At 42.3% G+C, this 15,856-nt stretch overlaps 3 protein-coding genes across 3 annotated transcripts; all 3 read right to left on the reverse strand.

The window, feature by feature from the left end:
- Positions 1-33: 33 nt before the first annotated feature.
- On the reverse strand, positions 34-4,595 carry LOC137907929 (kelch domain-containing protein 2-like). Its single transcript, XM_068752292.1, has 14 exons — positions 4,499-4,595; positions 3,591-3,890; positions 3,403-3,482; positions 3,200-3,317; positions 2,996-3,108; positions 2,585-2,669; positions 2,412-2,495; positions 2,182-2,262; positions 2,036-2,094; positions 1,787-1,896; positions 1,633-1,705; positions 1,416-1,503; positions 1,272-1,324; positions 34-1,160 (listed from the first exon to the last, which is right to left on the reverse strand). The coding sequence occupies exons 2-14, from the start codon at positions 3,867-3,869 to the stop codon at positions 1,037-1,039; spliced, it is 1,347 nt and encodes a 448-aa protein (XP_068608393.1). The 5' UTR covers positions 3,870-3,890; positions 4,499-4,595; the 3' UTR covers positions 34-1,036.
- Positions 4,596-4,900: 305 nt separating this feature from the next.
- pole2 (polymerase (DNA directed), epsilon 2) lies at positions 4,901-8,922 on the reverse strand. The gene is made up of 19 exons (XM_068752293.1): positions 8,852-8,922; positions 8,401-8,501; positions 8,146-8,221; positions 7,930-8,007; positions 7,683-7,776; positions 7,518-7,592; positions 7,247-7,330; positions 7,096-7,152; positions 6,953-7,001; positions 6,790-6,862; positions 6,484-6,656; positions 6,322-6,411; positions 6,183-6,237; positions 6,045-6,104; positions 5,887-5,964; positions 5,692-5,800; positions 5,312-5,488; positions 5,130-5,197; positions 4,901-5,039 (listed from the first exon to the last, which is right to left on the reverse strand). Exons 1-19 carry the CDS (start codon positions 8,920-8,922, stop codon positions 5,021-5,023), a joined length of 1,587 nt encoding a protein of 528 aa, XP_068608394.1. The 3' UTR covers positions 4,901-5,020.
- Positions 8,923-10,851: 1,929 nt separating this feature from the next.
- On the reverse strand, positions 10,852-12,127 carry LOC137907958 (uncharacterized). Its single transcript, XM_068752320.1, has 3 exons — positions 11,618-12,127; positions 11,415-11,482; positions 10,852-11,189 (listed from the first exon to the last, which is right to left on the reverse strand). Exons 1-3 carry the CDS (start codon positions 12,065-12,067, stop codon positions 11,093-11,095), a joined length of 615 nt encoding a protein of 204 aa, XP_068608421.1. The 5' UTR covers positions 12,068-12,127; the 3' UTR covers positions 10,852-11,092.
- Positions 12,128-15,856: the final 3,729 nt, after the last annotated feature.

Below are 15,856 nucleotides of genomic sequence, written 5' to 3' on the forward strand. Positions count from 1 at the left end.
GAAATGAAACCATGTAAATTAACAACACGTGTATATTGTTTGAGTACAAACTAACGGTACGCATTTTATTCTACTATGAAAAAAACAACAAAATACCAATGTCACTTTTGTGCAAACCAGGCAAATACAAACAAAGCCCTACTGACATGAGGCATTTCAGTGTGAGGCAACTTAAACACGTATCTAAAGTCATTAAATAAAATTACAATGTTACAAATGCCACTTGGGACATTTTAAAAGCCACTCAGAACAGAACCCACACATCTCAAAGATAAATTACTGGTACTACATATAAATATAAACTCAAAGAGCAATTCTGCAGCCTCAGAGTGTGATAGTCTTGCAAAATAAAGCACTAGTTTTAGGTCTGTGAGAACCTCAACTCGCTGGTCTATTCAGGATCGTGCTTAACATTAGTTACAGGAATCACTGACGTAAAGTTTACTGAAATTAGAAATCATAAAAATCTACACAGTTAAAGCAAATCTGTTCCAGCTTTGCACCGTTTTATTAATTTGTTTGAATTCTCGAGGAAGACCAGTGAAAACAAATGTTTCCTTCAAGGTGCAAAATTCTCCAACCCAGGTCTTCCTAAAAGATGCATTATCATTTTGTTAAGGAAAAGTCCTGCTGTCTAAACATCCCCCCCCCTGCTAGCCTCAATATTGTTGTCAGGTATTTGCCAATTTTTTATTTATTTATTTCAGTGGTCTTCCTATTTTTTTTTTTCTGAAAATAAAAAGTATCTGGAAAAAACTATTTTGAGCCACGAAAGCATTACAGAAACCAATCCAAAAGGTAGAACCTGCTCTCACAAACTCATTAAGAGGCCCGCTGGGTTCCAGGGTTCCATCGACTGAAGCGTGGTACCAGTCTGGACCCGTCTCCCAGCACTTCCACAGCTGCTCACTACTGCCTGGAGTTTTCTTCATTTTAGTGCCACACACTTTAAACTAACGCTCTAACCGGACTACTCATCCAGTCCGTACTTATTCTCCTGTAATCCCCTGGATTGGGCTGATGAGGCCCGTTCAGCCTAGGAGCCCAGTGTGTTGACGCGTGCCATCCTCTGTTTGAGGCTGTGCAGCAGGTGTTTCGGCAGGCAGTCCCAGTATCTCGACAAAAGCTCCCTGTGCTGCAGAATGGCCTCCATGCAGAACCTGGGCGGAGACGGGCAAATATGAGCGCCAAACGACCGGGAAGAATGACAACAGACGAGATTTCAGTTTCAGGTGTGCCAATCAGGAGATCGTCATCTTCTATTCACTCACCTGACTAGTGATTTGGGCTGGACGTTGAAGACTAGTAACTCATTGCTGTGTGCCTGACGGATTTAAAGAAGGGAAGTTAAATTCAGGGAACCTTTTGATACGTTTAGGTCGAGTGTTATTTATAAGAAGTAACGCGTGTCTTACAGCTCTGTGATGAGACAACAGGTTGTTGGCGCACCCTCCAAACACAAACACTTCCCCATCAGCACCTGAGCAAGCTGTGTGCCATAGTCTGGGACGCAGAGCAAAATGTAAAGAACTATCCGCACACAGTATTACTTTGACAAACGTACACACCATTTTAGCTGAACCCTGATCAAGAAACGAAAACAGTGTTGCCGGGCGAGACGAGAGGATTTACCTCGGCCTCTCTGTGTGACTGTGTTTGAACGGCTTCCATTCGTTTTTGCTCACATAGTACAGCCAAGCGTCACCTAAAAACAGACACCACCTTTAGAACAGCAATCATTGTGGGGGGGGGAGTATTTGCTACTCCAATGCAGTACTTGACTCACTCAGTGTCTCTCTGTCTGTGGTAAAACCTCCAAATAAGAAGATGTGGTCCGCCGAGACAGGAGTGAAGGAGTGCCAAGAGCGGCCTACAGGACCGTCCTGAGGAACGCTCCTACGGGACATGAATGCTTATGTGCCATATGTAGCAATATTTTAGAGGACACCCTCCTGTAATTTACAAACTGTTAACTGTTGTCAAGCAGAAAAACAAGGTTCTTCTGCAAAAGAGATTCATTCAAATGAACGCCTACATTTCATGCCACTCCCATGTATCCAGGTCAACGTAGTGCAGATCTTTTAGTCTGTAGTTCTGAGGACAAAAAGACGAAGAGATATCAAAAGTTCACAAAGAGACAAAAGAGAAAAACGTCTTGAATTATACGTTTTATCTTCTTGCCTTGTATCGCCCCCCAAACACGTAGCCTCTGTTACCAACCGTGGCGCAGGCATGAGCAGCTCTGGGTGACGGGGCGTTTCCCTACAGCAGTCCAGACAGGAAATGGATCATGTCAAATACTTTGCTGGTGTTAATGTAAACAAAACAATGTAGGCATAATGGCAATAGATTCAAATATCAGCGGCCATTGTTCGTGAGTGGGTTATGGTGGCATCCAGGCCTGTGTTTACCGTCGTGATGGGCTGGCTCCACGTGGACGTCTCCAGGTCCAGGATATGGATGTGGTTGTTCCAGCCTCGCCCAGGGCCGTCCCACTGCAGCAGCAGCAACAAATATTCCGTCAACATCAAGTAGACTTTCCAACATTCTTTTATATATTGCGATGAAAGAATTATTTTCTTACCAGGAGTGAAGACGATTCGTCAAATTCAAAACTTCCTTGATGCTGCCCTTGTACAGCATAGCCGTAGCCCCCGAAGAATATAAGTCTGTTGAGGAAAACATCAAAAAAATAAATCGCATTGCTTTTTCTCCTCAAAGGCCACATTAGCATGTTTCCGAGCGTGTCAGATGGTGAACATTTCACATTAATAGTACACCGAGTCGTCGATCCTTTATGAAATAATTTGAGATTTATGAATCTAAGGTAAAAAAAAAAATATTATTGTCTTCACTGAAGTCATAAACATGTCATCAAAGTGGAGATGGAGAAGAAAAAGATTTCAGATTGCATTAGCAACTGTCCGAACCACGCTGTGTGACTACCCGGGGTTTGAAATGTTTCCTTGGGACAAAAAGCTCAGTCCAGTCTCACCTGTTCTTCTGAACCCAGCAGCCCAGTTTATCTTTGCAGGACGGAGGAAGTCCTTTGAGATCTTTCATTTCCTCCCAGACGAGCCTGGTTGCTCTCAGGGGCAGGGAGTAGATCTGCAAAGCAAAGTTTGAAACACGATGCACTCATTTCGTAGCAATATCAGATTTTAGGGTATTTGCTCAGTTGTGACACACAAACTCGTACCCGGTTTGTGTTTCCCCTGGCGTGGTGACCTCCAAAAAGGTACAGGATCCCATCGACACACACGCCACAGCTGCCCGACATGGATGTGTACAGGTTGCCACCGGTTACATGCTTTGTCCTGTGAACATCAAGGTGTTTTTTTTCCAAGCAAATTACACATTTTTAAAAATAACATCATTGGGTATAAATGCAAATGCCGTTACCATACGCCTGACTCCATGTTGTACGACCATATTTCGTTTCTTGGTAGATACAAGTCGAAGAATCCATGATTTTGTGCGTTCTTTGTGCAGAGGGAAGTAAAAAGGAATTTAATTAAAGATGATGTGACAAGAAAAACAACAACAACTCAAATGTAGATCATTTCAAACGCATTTGATAAACGCCTTACCTTGTATCCCCCCCACACATACATGAGGTTTCTGTCAACGACTGCTATATGCCCACTGCGCTCAGCCGGGGCATCCAACTCAAACGACTCGGGCGCTTCAGTGTCCAGAGGCTGTTCATCCTCCACCTCCTCCTCCTCATCCTCCTCCTCATCTTCCTCCGCCTCATTCATATCATCATTTACCATCCAAGCAAACAGTCCGTCATCTTCATCTCTGTCGGAGTCGTTGTCATCCTCTCTGGCAGGGAGATCTCCAATGTCTTCCTCCATCTCCGCCATGTCGGTCTCTTCCTCTCCTACCTGTGCAGAACGGCCAAACATCTCGCTGCGTTAGAGCTCATTTTAAGATTGTTCAATTAACAAATAAGTTTCTCCAAATCATCTAAAAGTCGGCCATCATAAAACATCCCTCTTTTAAAAACAGGAAATTAGGAAGTGATGGGATTTTTCAGATGGTCAGTCGGAAGAGAACAAAACACGGGATCGGTGCATTTGCGCATAGATTCCCACCTACGGTAGCTCTATTATGTCATCAACTTCATTATCTATGTTAGTTAGCAACAATTCAGCTCACTAGCATTAGCAAAACAAACCAGAACGGAACATGCAGGGCAACAGAAGCGGCGATAGCACGATTACTATTGACCTAGTTTAACTATTCTGGTTAATGTTGCTGGGTTAACGCAACATTACGTTAGTCTCCGAGAAGACCCAAATAACAGATAATTTAATTAAAATATACCCAACTGTTTAATTAATTGGTTTTGCCAACAAGCTAGCGAGCGCTAACAGCTGCAGCGCGTTTGTAAAAGTTCAAAACGCACACCAATAAAGAAAGTTTCCAAAAGGTAAATAGACAGAATAGAGAAGAACGCGTGAAATATCAGCAGCACCGGTCTGTGGTTCACCTCGTCGGCTGTTCGGTTTTACTGCAAGTTTCATAAGCAGCGCAACATTTGCGTGAGGTCATCACAAGCGCTCCGGAGGCACGACCGGAAGTCATCGACTTTCAATCCGCCATATTGGTGAAGTCCGATTAAAACGATCTGCGCTCAATTAATTATGTCTGCAAATTCGATCTGCATTCAATGAAAGTGACGTTTCTTCTTTTAAATACCAGCAACATTTGGTTTGCTACTCACAGATATCATTAAGTGTGACCAAACCTTTATTGTTGTAGGTTTGGTCTTAACCTAAATAGATTAAAGATGTACAAATTCTGCAACTGTGAAAAGTTCTCAACAAAAAGAGTTACCAGGGCATACAAGGAAGTCAGAATGGAAAAACTTTATTATTCATGATGTAACATACAAACGGGGGTTCAAATACAATCACTACATGCATTTGATTGATGTTAATACATTTTCAGCATTTACTATCATACAGAGGAAACGTACAATACACTGATTTGCCTCTTGTCAGTATTTTCTTTAGAGGCCCTGAAGTTTGCTATGAAAAAAAACACAAAACCCAACAGATTAGTATTAAGTGATGGTTGGAACTAAATTACAATTACATGGAGAGAAACGTGAAACCCACCTGTCCTCTACAGTTCTGTTGGATGGGTAGTAGACTTTAAATGTGAAGCCACTTCTTGTGAAAGAACCCTGCAGAAATGAATCATTTATAAATTACATTGGTCATAAATACTCCTCCAGCAGGACATCATCATATTCTGTCACAAAGGTATTACAGCCTTTGTTTATGCTTCTGTTTCTTACTGGGTTGATACAGAGGCAGTCTGTGTTTGTGATGTTGAAGGGATCATATTTGTCTGCGAAGATGATGACATCAGGTACTGGGTAGACTCGAAGAGAGTAATCAAATGCCCAGAATACAGGACTGACGTAAAGAGGCAGGGGAGTCAGGTGACCCTGGGAGAGGATAGTCTTAACAAACTGAGGACAAGAGGAGGAAAATGATAAGAACATTTCTTAAAAAATTACATTTAAGTTGAAGTAACTGGTTGAAGAAGTGCAGCCTAACGATTAAACCCTCATGCAAAGAGTTTAAAATGCTATGTACAAAATCACAACTAATAATCACGTGATGGGAGAAATATCCCAAATAAGAAGGTTTGTTCACAGGCATTGTTACTCACATGGTTTGGTATGTCAAGATTGTTATTGGGCAACCGGATGCAGTTCCTGCACATCTTGTTGACCAGGTCTTCCCTGATTACAACGATCTCCTGGCTGCAGTACTGGATCCTGACAGAAATCACAGCCTTACAAATCAACTTATCATCGGCCACAAGAAACAACATCTCCTTATTGAATAAAATCCTCTGTTATACCTGCATGGGTTAGTAGTGAACAGTGAAAACGGAACCCTCTGTCTGAACTCCTCTGTGATGTGATCTGCCAGGGCAGGCCTGGGGGAAACATTTATCCTCATTTGTCCAAAGATCTGAACATAAAAGCAGTTAAAAAGCAGATGTCTCTGAAGACTTACCTTGGCAAGATGGTGCCTGGGCCGGGGTCTTCTGGGCCAGGGACAAACACAAAGCGACTGCTGCAGGTGTCGGATGAACGCGTTTGAATTACACACGCAGAAACATAAACGACAAAGAAGAAGCAGACTAGATCATACCTGCTGTGAATGCTGGGGTGAGCACATATAGCATCAGCAAGAGCCTTCAGTGACTCTAAAGAGAGGGAAATTAGTGAGTACATGGAAAACTATGTCAGAGGCACAGATCTAAAGATGTACAGCAAATCACGAGTCTCACCTTTAAGCGATTTAATCTGCGTACTTCCATACGGCGTGGAGGAGAAGTTGCCACACAATATGAAACAGGTGGGGGGCATCGAAGCATAACCTACAGGAGAGGAGTGAAATTTAAATAACATGTAGATTCTTTAAAATCTAAGCCCGCGACATACTAACAGACCTGACAACATGAGGTGAAGCTTTTCCATCACTTCAACGCTGTCCAGCCACACATCAGAGACAATAACAAACATGGCGTCCGCGTTCTCCTCCTCCAGCTGCTTAAGCTTGGCTGAGGCCTTCACAGAGGTGGTGGATGGCCCTCCGAAGAAGTTCACATTGCCATAGTATGCCCTGGCAACAAAACAAGGATAACTTAGTACAGGAGGAGGAAGTACCGGTACATCAGATTTAAATGTGATTCACAAACATCCATTTACTACTTTACCATGAAGCTCATCCCACCACTCGCTTCATATCCACTGACCTTGTACTTGATGATGGCTCTGTTGGCGGAAACCCAAATCCATTGACATGGAAAACCGAGTCATCGTACCAACCTACAAAAAAAAAAAGAACAAAACTTAAACTCTGATAATGCTTGTGAATTTATCCATTTGTCTTTCTTTTTTTTAGAGCTATTATCTCACCTTCAGCCAATACAAAGCAGGATTCTGTATACAGGCCGTTATGGAACTGGTGAGAATCTAATTAAGGAATACATGCACTTCAAAACCATTAAATAATATAAAGTTGTTGCGTCAATAAGCTGCAAACACATATGTAAGGATATTGCTTTAGACATGTCCAGCTGCACCGTTCCACTCGGGTCCTCCAAGTAAAGTTTGCCCTTAAAGAAATGAAGAGAAATGTAAAAAGGAACTGGATGAGAAAAAACGTTGCACTGAAAAACAATCTCCAGGAACTTCTCTTTGCAAGCTCACCTCTTTCATTTGAGTGACCATTCCGAGTACAATCACTTCACCCAGTTTAGCTGTGCTCCCAAGCAGTGCTTCAATTGTCTTCAGCTAGAAAAGATCAAAAGGCACAAAACTTCTAAGAAAACTAAGACTTGTATTCTTTTCAATCTACATCTACATTAGACGTTGCTAAAGTGATATTCATGTTTGCATCGCATTTTCCCCCTCATATTTTAATCTGCGCATTCTACAGAGCCGGAACAAAGAAAAGACTCTTCTGATTCTGAGTCATTACCTGAAATTTGTTTTCACGCTCCTCAACAGCAGCTCCTATTGCAGGCGGTGTGAAGAGCTCATGTCGATGTATTCGCTGTAAATAAAAACACATGTGTATGAATCAAATCTGCACCCTCCATGCTGGGAAGAAATAGGTATCGGTTGCTGATCAGAGCTTACGGACCTGCTGTAAGACGGTGTAGCGCTCCCTGAAGAGTTCAGCTTTGTCTTTGGCCAAACCACACAGGCTGGGGGCCGAATGGGTCGTCATACTGAGGCTGAATGAAAAGGGCACGGTAAAATCTTTAAAACTTGCTAGTAGAAATCATGGCCTTCAGCATGCTAGTGAATTAACTGGTCAATGCCAGCAGCAACGCTATTGAAATGATCGGGGATTATTTGAGGCAAAGGAGAAAGAAACCTTTACTTACGGTACGAATTTCTTTCTCTTCAAACTGTAAATGTATCTGGGCGCATCAAAGGCTCCAATGATGTTGAAAACATTATCCCTGCAAGTTAAAACAACTCTAATTAAAACCTCGTCTACGACACAATAAAGACGAATATACGTGAATACGCGCAGCCGGTTAGTCCTAAAATGGCTGAATATAGTTTCATAGTGATGTCAACTAAATAAAAACACTTACATGGATTCATCGACAGACTGAGTGCAATCTTGCACAGCACTTTCCACCACAGACAATTCTATCATAGTAGAGGACACTGTTGGAAAACACAAACTGTGGTCACGAACAGAAGGAAAGGCAGAAACATAATCACAGACAGCACACTGTGAGCTGATCATTTAATCAGCGGCTGAATTATTAATTGTAGATATCAATAATAACCAATTTTGACTAGAAGCAACTCCACAATTCATTTCTCAGCAGTGTTGCACGTACACGGTTGTTTTTCCACTGCCTCGAGGATCCTCTCAATGACATCATCCAGTTCAGAGGGACTGACAGACTCCAGCACTTCAACGAGGTGCCTGCTGGCTTCACTGGAACACAAAACAAACACTCGCTGCTGTTTCTTTTCTGAAACTACAGGTAGAAAACGAGATAAAGCTTCCTCAGGAAAATGTATGCATGCTTGCTTCTACGAAAAATATACAAAACCAAGATGATTTTATTAATGATATTATATTGAGTGAGGGCTGACATATTTTAAGAGTTTTTTTCCATTATATATTACACAAGAACTTCAACTTGAAGTGTCATCTGCAAAATTAAGGGAACAGGATGGACCGAGTCCTGTCTCTCTGCCTCTGAGGTGACGGACACCGTGTGAGCAGTACGAACAAAGCCATTAAAGCAAATGCATGAATCCAAACACCGTTAAAATACATACGGTCGGAGTAAAAGTCCGCGCATCTTGAAGCCAGTGGACACTTTTGTCTTTAAACTACGAACAAGCGCCATCATAGATAATGCCCAGCTCAATACTTGGCGCTAAAATGTCAACTTCCGCTTGCATGTCGTCACTTCCGCTGAAGAATTGCAACCAATTCGTGATCAACGGGGATTTTATTTTGAAAGGAAAGCTGGACCGGACGTTGAAATTTTGTTGTATTATTTTTTTTATTATTATTATCATTAAATGGACTAAAATTAGAAAACATGCAGGCCATCACAAAGTGCACCGACTTGACAGGTCCGTCCACAAAAACACTCCGACTGGAAACATCAACTTTGTGATACTATTTACGATTATCTTGTTGTTGGGCGAGACTGGTCCGTCCACAAAAACACTCCGACTGGAAACATCCGCCTTGTGATACTATTTACGATTATCTTGTTGAAAATGTTCTAAATGTTGTTGTTTTTTTTAAAAGTTTTTTTTGAAAATGAACAAAAATAATACAACAAATACTGTGCAGGATTCAAATAAGCACATTCGTTCTGCATATATTTAAGACTAAATTCTAAGTGTGCCCCCTTTTACTAGATTTGCCTTTGATGGCATTGTGCAATGTGTTCAGAGTCCCGGTGTCCGCCGGTCCAGAGGGAAGATCATGGCATAGTATCAGACAGTTCCTTGTTCCTGTTCGGAGGTCTCGGGATGGACTGCGAAGCATTGAGTGAGAAGACGTACACAGTCCTCCACTTTTATTTTCCTTTCTGTTTATGTTCTGCAGTGAATATCAGTTGATTTTCTCAATCAGGTGATGGATGGTTGTTTGACATTGAAACAAAAAACTGGAGAGAAGTCAAACATAATTTCAAGAATAAGCCAGGGTAGCAACTTGTGTGCCCAAACCTAAAGACTTTAATGGTGTAACAATGCACAAGAGATAATTGTGATGCAATTTTAAAAAGCATCTGTCCCCCCCCCCCACCCCCCCTTTAATATGCTTAATATAGGCTATGAAAATGACACTGATCTTTTCCAACCTTTTCAGGGTCACTGCAATGACACGCTCATTTTTCTGACGACGATACAGAGGAGGACCTCTTTCTACAGACCCTCAAAGAAACAAACAAACTAGTAGAAGAAGAAGATTACAATTATTACATCTACAAGACTGCTCCTGTGACGACTGTGAAGATTAAAGGGCCCCTCAAACACTGTTTGACTGAATGTATTATTAAAATGTTATACAGAGTTACAGACACACCGGTTTGACACCATTTTTAAAGTCAACACATAGTATTTACAAAATAACAAACTTACAAAAGTCAAACTCTACATTTCTGGTTAAAATTAAACTTTTGTTTCTAACAAGTGCAGTTTGTTAACATTTACAATATTCACATCATTCAAACCCTAAGATTCGGAGAGGATGTAGATCCTGGCTTTTCTCTCTGTCTCCGTTAATCTCAAATAAACTGCCTGTCGGATTTTGATGAAACTCAATGGATGATTTTGGGCCGGTGTCAAGGGGAAAAAAAAACCCCATCCAATTTTGGAGTATATCCGGATAAAGGGGTGGGTCCAGGAAATGTTTGAGGTCTGCTGACCCCTCTGGTCAAGGCACTGTTCTTTTCCACGCTGCTCTTTTGCCCCTGAGCGGCAGCCTCTCAATGCAAAATGAGGCTCAACCTTAAATGAAACTGAGTCTGACCACAGGGCACATTCCTTCTTCACAATGGTGGAGAAATGCAGGGACTGCAGTCAGGAAGGAAACCTTAAACAAACATCTCCTGCTCATATATTTTGCAGGGTTGTCGCGTATGCAAAATAAATCTAAACCTGGAACTGCACACGATGTGCTGCTGGTGAATAAACATACTTGGTAACAAATGAACAAATGACCGGATGCGTGTCTCTCTGTGTGGTGTGGAGGGGGTGACATTGACCCCCCCCCCCCCCGCCAATGCAGGAGGCCGCCAAGGAGTCCGTGAATAAACCTGAGCTGTGAGGAGAACCTCCTGGTGACTAGTCTAGTTGGTGTTTTTAAGCTGTCTTGTGTTGTTAACTAAGATTTAGTCTAGACTAGAGTGCGGAAGTAACACAAAATGTTGAATTGGCATAATCAAATGAACTTAGCCTTCCTCTGCCAGAGGAAATTGTCAAAAGAAACCCTGGTTCCCCCTCTCTCCTTCAGACAGCAGCTTCCTCGCCTGGGGGGGGGGGGGGGGGGGGGGGGTGTCAACTAAACTCCCTCTCAATAGTGTCCATCAGCTCTTCTTCTGGCCCGTCGTACAGGATGACTGGCGCGGCAACAGAGGAGCTTTTACCAAAGGTCCTGCAAAGAGTGGACAAACATGTCACCAGATGTTGTCTCAGGGCATCAATGGCCAGATGTTTTCCTGCTGCTCCAACAAAGCGTCCGCAGACATCTGACGGATCCGATCTGTCCCGAGAATAACGCTTTATTTGTATTCCGATCTCTCGTCGCTGAATTCGATCTGTCTGCTTTTACTATACTGCACTGAACTGGATATCAATTATTGATCAGTCGTCTACTTACTGTTGTTTTTCTGTGGTGGGACCAGCTTCCAACAAGGCCCCTCTGGTCTGAAACCCCTGAAAGGAGGACTGACATGAACCAGAGAGAACAGAAGAGACAGCGTTTTATTTATCTCAGCAATAAACATCCTGCTGTTAAAAATATAAAGTATACTGAATAAGAAACAAATAAAAACCCCAATTCTATAAATAAAAGCCACTTACCGGTACACCGGGTTGACGGGGGGACGCAGCTGTGTGTTTGAACGCACCATCGCTGCTTTTGTTTACATCTCTCGACCCGCAGTTGGAGACACGTGTCTCCTCCGGACTCGGCTCCTCGTCGTCTTCCTGGCTAAAATGACACAGTCCGTACGTTTTGGACCTGGCGACAGGCGTCTTGGGCCGATTCTTCCGTCCCCGCTCCCCGTAATCCCCCAGAACTGCGTCCAACTCTCCATCCACATCGTCGTCCTCCCTGGAGAAGTCGGAATCGTGCCCCTCGCTGTGGCAATCCGGTTGCGCGCGGTTGCGCGCGCTGCGTAAAATCGCGTGGATCTTGAGGGGCTTGAAGGGACGGCTGTTGTCCTCTTTGGGTGCAGCTGTTTTGGTCACGCTCACCTCGCCGACGCACGCAGGTGCAACTCTCTTGCCTCGGCTCGGGCCGCTGCCCATTATCCGTCTCGACTGCTTCTATTCAAATCTAACTGCTGAGCTCCATTTCCAGATTCCTCTCCAGGCTCACCGAGGGTTGAACATGAACAAAGATTAAATACTTGGCAACATTTATGGCCGCTTTTCAATTAAGGGTACAGTTAAGAGTCCTCATAAACAGCTCTGAGAGTCAGTCGTCCTGAAAATGCGATCTGCAGACGCGCCAGTGAAACAAGCGTGAAGTCCATCCTCGGAGTCACAGCCTGTAAACTTGTGAGTGACTCTGAGAGGTATCCGTTACATAACACCACTTTGGCGCAGGAGCCCAGGCTGAAGACTCCGCCCTCCTACAGAGGAAACACGCACCCTTCAAGTTTCCATTATTTCTGCTGGACAGAAATGGATTTCTCTTTCCGCCCTCTGCGTCTGCCTGCGCTCATCCGGGGTCGGATTCGTCATAGAATGTAATATATTCTTTACCTAAAAACTCAAATTTTACATAAGGAGACATTTACATCAGGACCCAGACACCATCTGACCATAGAAAGGCAAAGAGAGAGCAATTCATTTGATTGATTTGCACCACGTGACCCGTCTTTTACCCTTCTGTGTTCAACGAATAGATTCTACTGAGGCGAGTTGGGTCTGGAGCGAGTGAGCTCCTGTGTACTCATGGGGTCCAGGAGGCCCCCTGCCTACCCAGTGCCTCCAGTGACTGATTAAGACTGATGTGAGTCACGAGAGATGGGGGGGGGGGGGAGATTCTTTCCCAACAGCTCGGGCTTCCTAGAGATTCCTCACTAAAGCTTTTGTCTGGTCCACCCGCACGTACAAAAGACGGCATCTCCCTGCCAGAGCCCTCCGACAAGAGTTCACCCGAGCGAAGGGGCTGTTTGCTATCTTTCATTAAGTGCCTCATTTTCTCTCGCTCTCTGGCCCTGTGTGCGTGTTTGTGTGCCTGACAGCTGTGTAACCTGTCTCTGGAGGATCACCAAGTCAAAGACACCTGCTGTTTGAGCAACTGGTATTTTCCAAACTGTGAGAGGAAGGGGGGCGGAGATCAGCCTGTTATTCCCAGATGTCTCATTGGGTCAAGACTGATACTTTTGTTCCTCTGTTTGAAGGCTGGTTTGGATTTTTTAAGCCAATAGCTGCATGTTTGTTGTAAACACTTCAGCATGAATAGATCTTTCTGATCAGTCTCTTCTAACTTCTTCTCATGGAGCCATGTTTTTGTTGTCTTTTATTATGCCTCCTTTCTGGTATGTCCTGGCCGTGCCAGTGCATCATTAAAAAGATCAGGCGGCCACATCTGCAGAACAACTCAACAGCTTCCAGACGAGGGGGAGGATCTGGAGCAGGACGGCGGCCACAGCCCGGCTCGCTACATAACTGTGGTTTTTCGTCCAACTTCTCTTAGCTTTCAAAAATTATCCTCCTATAGAATGATGCTTCAAAGACTTGGAAAACTGCAGTCTGTAAAGGTTTTGTCCAGCATTTTTATTTATCGCATCCCCCAAAATTATGCATTTGCAATTTGATTTTCTTTTGCATCATCAGAAAACAAATGCTCCCTTGTTCTCCACAAACAGCATAGAAGTATGTTTTGAGAAGCTGTAATTACATGATTCAACTTCTCCATTGGGAAGACAACAAATAAAGCTGTTGTTTCTACGTTTGAGTCAAATCAACATTTCTACCACATGTGGAGCAAATGCTGAGAAATGTAACTAAGAACCATATTTCAAGTTCACGGTGGTGTTAGGGGTCAAATCTGTGGATCACCACCGTGGAGTCTTGAGAACTGATCATACCAAGTCTCGACTAAATTTCATGAGGAAAGTTGAAGTTGAAAGTACATCACAAAGATGATCTCAAGAGGAGGTTGGTAGGAAATTATTTCAGGGTTCGCTGTAAATTTATACACATAACATAGTGGGCATGTTCCCTCATTTACAGTTTGTTGTTGGACATGGGGTCTGAACCTTTGCTCTGATTTGGTTCTCGTTGCCATGGCATCAAGAGCGTAAATGTTATAACCAGCAGATGGAGCCAGCATTCAAGAAAAGTAAAACACAGTCACACCATCAGAGAGACAGAAGGACAATGCAATAATAACCTCATCTCCAAGTGAGGAAGGTTCTCCTAAACTCGCCGGGCCACAAAGAGCTTCAAGTGCAGGGTTCATTTGAGTTAAATATCAGTGCACTGATGTCATTCAAGTTAGATTTCTGAATAGTAACAGAAGAGCAGCATTGTACACTGACAATTCCCAAAAAAAGGAAGCACACTGAAACTAATACTAGTAATCAAGATAAATTATATGGGAAAAAGAGACAAAAACAAAAGCATCATGGATTAAGTAAGAGCATGTAGCATTTGTGGAATTGCAACTCAGTCTTCTTCGAAGCTATATGACAGTAATATATATATCATAGCATATATATAAAATAAATAATAATAATATCCCAATTCTGAGCATTCTATTTAGGTAAAAAATGTAACAATGTAACAAAATGTTGTCAGATCACGGATTTACGCTTAAGCGTGATGAAGTTTCACAGCAACCGGCATCACAACTAAATTTAATGGTAAAAATTACATTATTTAACATTGACTAACTATATATATATATATATTTTTAAATTGATATACATATGTCTATTTTATTGATATATTTATTGTATTTATAATATATATATATATATTAACAATAAATAATAATAATATATCCCAATTCACAGCGTTCTAATTACATTTAGGCGTCACTTCCGCTCACTGACAGGGTGAGCGGAATGTCGGTCAAAAATGCAACAATGTCACAAAACGTTGCCCGCGTGAGCGGAAGTCAGCGGAATGTAGGTCAAAAATGCAACAAAGTAAACAAACCTTTGACCTAGTTAGCGTCCGATGACGTGTTCGGATTTACGCTTAAACGTGATGACGTATGACAACAACCGGAATTGGTGTCAGGGACGCTTTGCTTCTCATCTGTTTATGAGTTACGGAATATTTCTTAGTGTTAAAATGTCTCCTGTTAATTAAAGTATATTTAAACTATGTCGACGCTGCTGCAGACTATATTGATTGTAACATGGAAACGAGAGTACGTAAATAAATAGCGTTACTGTTAGCTTGGCTAAAGTTAGCATTGCTAATTATTCTGGAAAGAGAAGAAAATACGACTTTTAAACAGACTTTTTAATTTGATTGTAAAAATGCTATTGCGTTCACCTGGACAACTTTACAGCGACTTCTAAAGAGTGTTATTTTCTTAAACAGAGCTCAGGATTGCGTTATATAACCGAGGTTTCTTCGCTGTACCAGTTTGCCAAGGTTTGCACCTTGAGTCAGAGAAGATCATTAAATATTAAAGCTATGCTCATGCAACAACAAGCAGACTCTTGGCATATATTTCTTTTCTGATGTTATTTGTGCTCACAGTGGTTTGGGAAAATGGGACGCTGTAAATCGCCCTTCCTGTGAATGAAATCTCCGGAGAGGGGATGCGTAGTCACTGTAGTTACCGGTAGTTCTAAATGTTTTAATTAGCAGAAAAACATATTTATAGTGAGATCTTAAAAGCTATGTTTATTGAAATTCGTCTTCCTATGCATATAATACATAATTTCAACTTTCCCCACATCTCATTAACTTGATATTATACTCGAATTGTTTATTTTCTCATGGCTTATAATAAAATATTACTTTCAATATTCCGGCACTGTGTAGCATATTTATTGCTGCAACATGAAAGACAAATATCAACAAGGTGTGATAAATGCACCGTGAACATTAATTCTTTTTGAG

This window comes from Brachionichthys hirsutus, chromosome 18 (assembly GCF_040956055.1).
Source record: "Brachionichthys hirsutus isolate HB-005 chromosome 18, CSIRO-AGI_Bhir_v1, whole genome shotgun sequence".
Classification (NCBI taxonomy): Eukaryota; Metazoa; Chordata; class Actinopteri; order Lophiiformes; family Brachionichthyidae; genus Brachionichthys; species Brachionichthys hirsutus.

Bases quoted from the DNA above. Each gene is read 5' to 3' on its own strand.
- LOC137907929 (XM_068752292.1), bottom strand. From the start codon at position 3,869: ATGGCGGAGATGGAGGAAGACATTGGAGATCTCCCTGCCAGAGAGGAT. The intron at 1,706-1,786 runs GTGAGTCAAGTA...GTCTGTTTTTAG, and splicing joins CACAGACAGAGAGACACTGA to GTGACGCTTGGCTGTACTAT. The intron at 1,161-1,271 runs GTGAGTGAATAG...GTCTCCGCCCAG, and splicing joins CAGCCCAAATCACTAGTCAG to GTTCTGCATGGAGGCCATTC.
- pole2 (XM_068752293.1), bottom strand. From the start codon at position 8,922: ATGGCGCTTGTTCGTAGTTTAAAGACAAAAGTGTCCACTGGCTTCAAG. The intron at 8,502-8,851 runs GTATGTATTTTA...TTTGTGTTCCAG, and splicing joins CGCGGACTTTTACTCCGACC to TGAAGCCAGCAGGCACCTCG. The intron at 5,965-6,044 runs GTAAGTCTTCAG...TGTTTCCCCCAG, and splicing joins CCAGGCACCATCTTGCCAAG to GCCTGCCCTGGCAGATCACA.
- LOC137907958 (XM_068752320.1), bottom strand. From the start codon at position 12,067: ATGGGCAGCGGCCCGAGCCGAGGCAAGAGAGTTGCACCTGCGTGCGTC. The intron at 11,483-11,617 runs GTAAGTGGCTTT...GGTTCATGTCAG, and splicing joins CCCGTCAACCCGGTGTACCG to TCCTCCTTTCAGGGGTTTCA. The intron at 11,190-11,414 runs GTAAGTAGACGA...CACTCTTTGCAG, and splicing joins CCCACCACAGAAAAACAACA to GACCTTTGGTAAAAGCTCCT.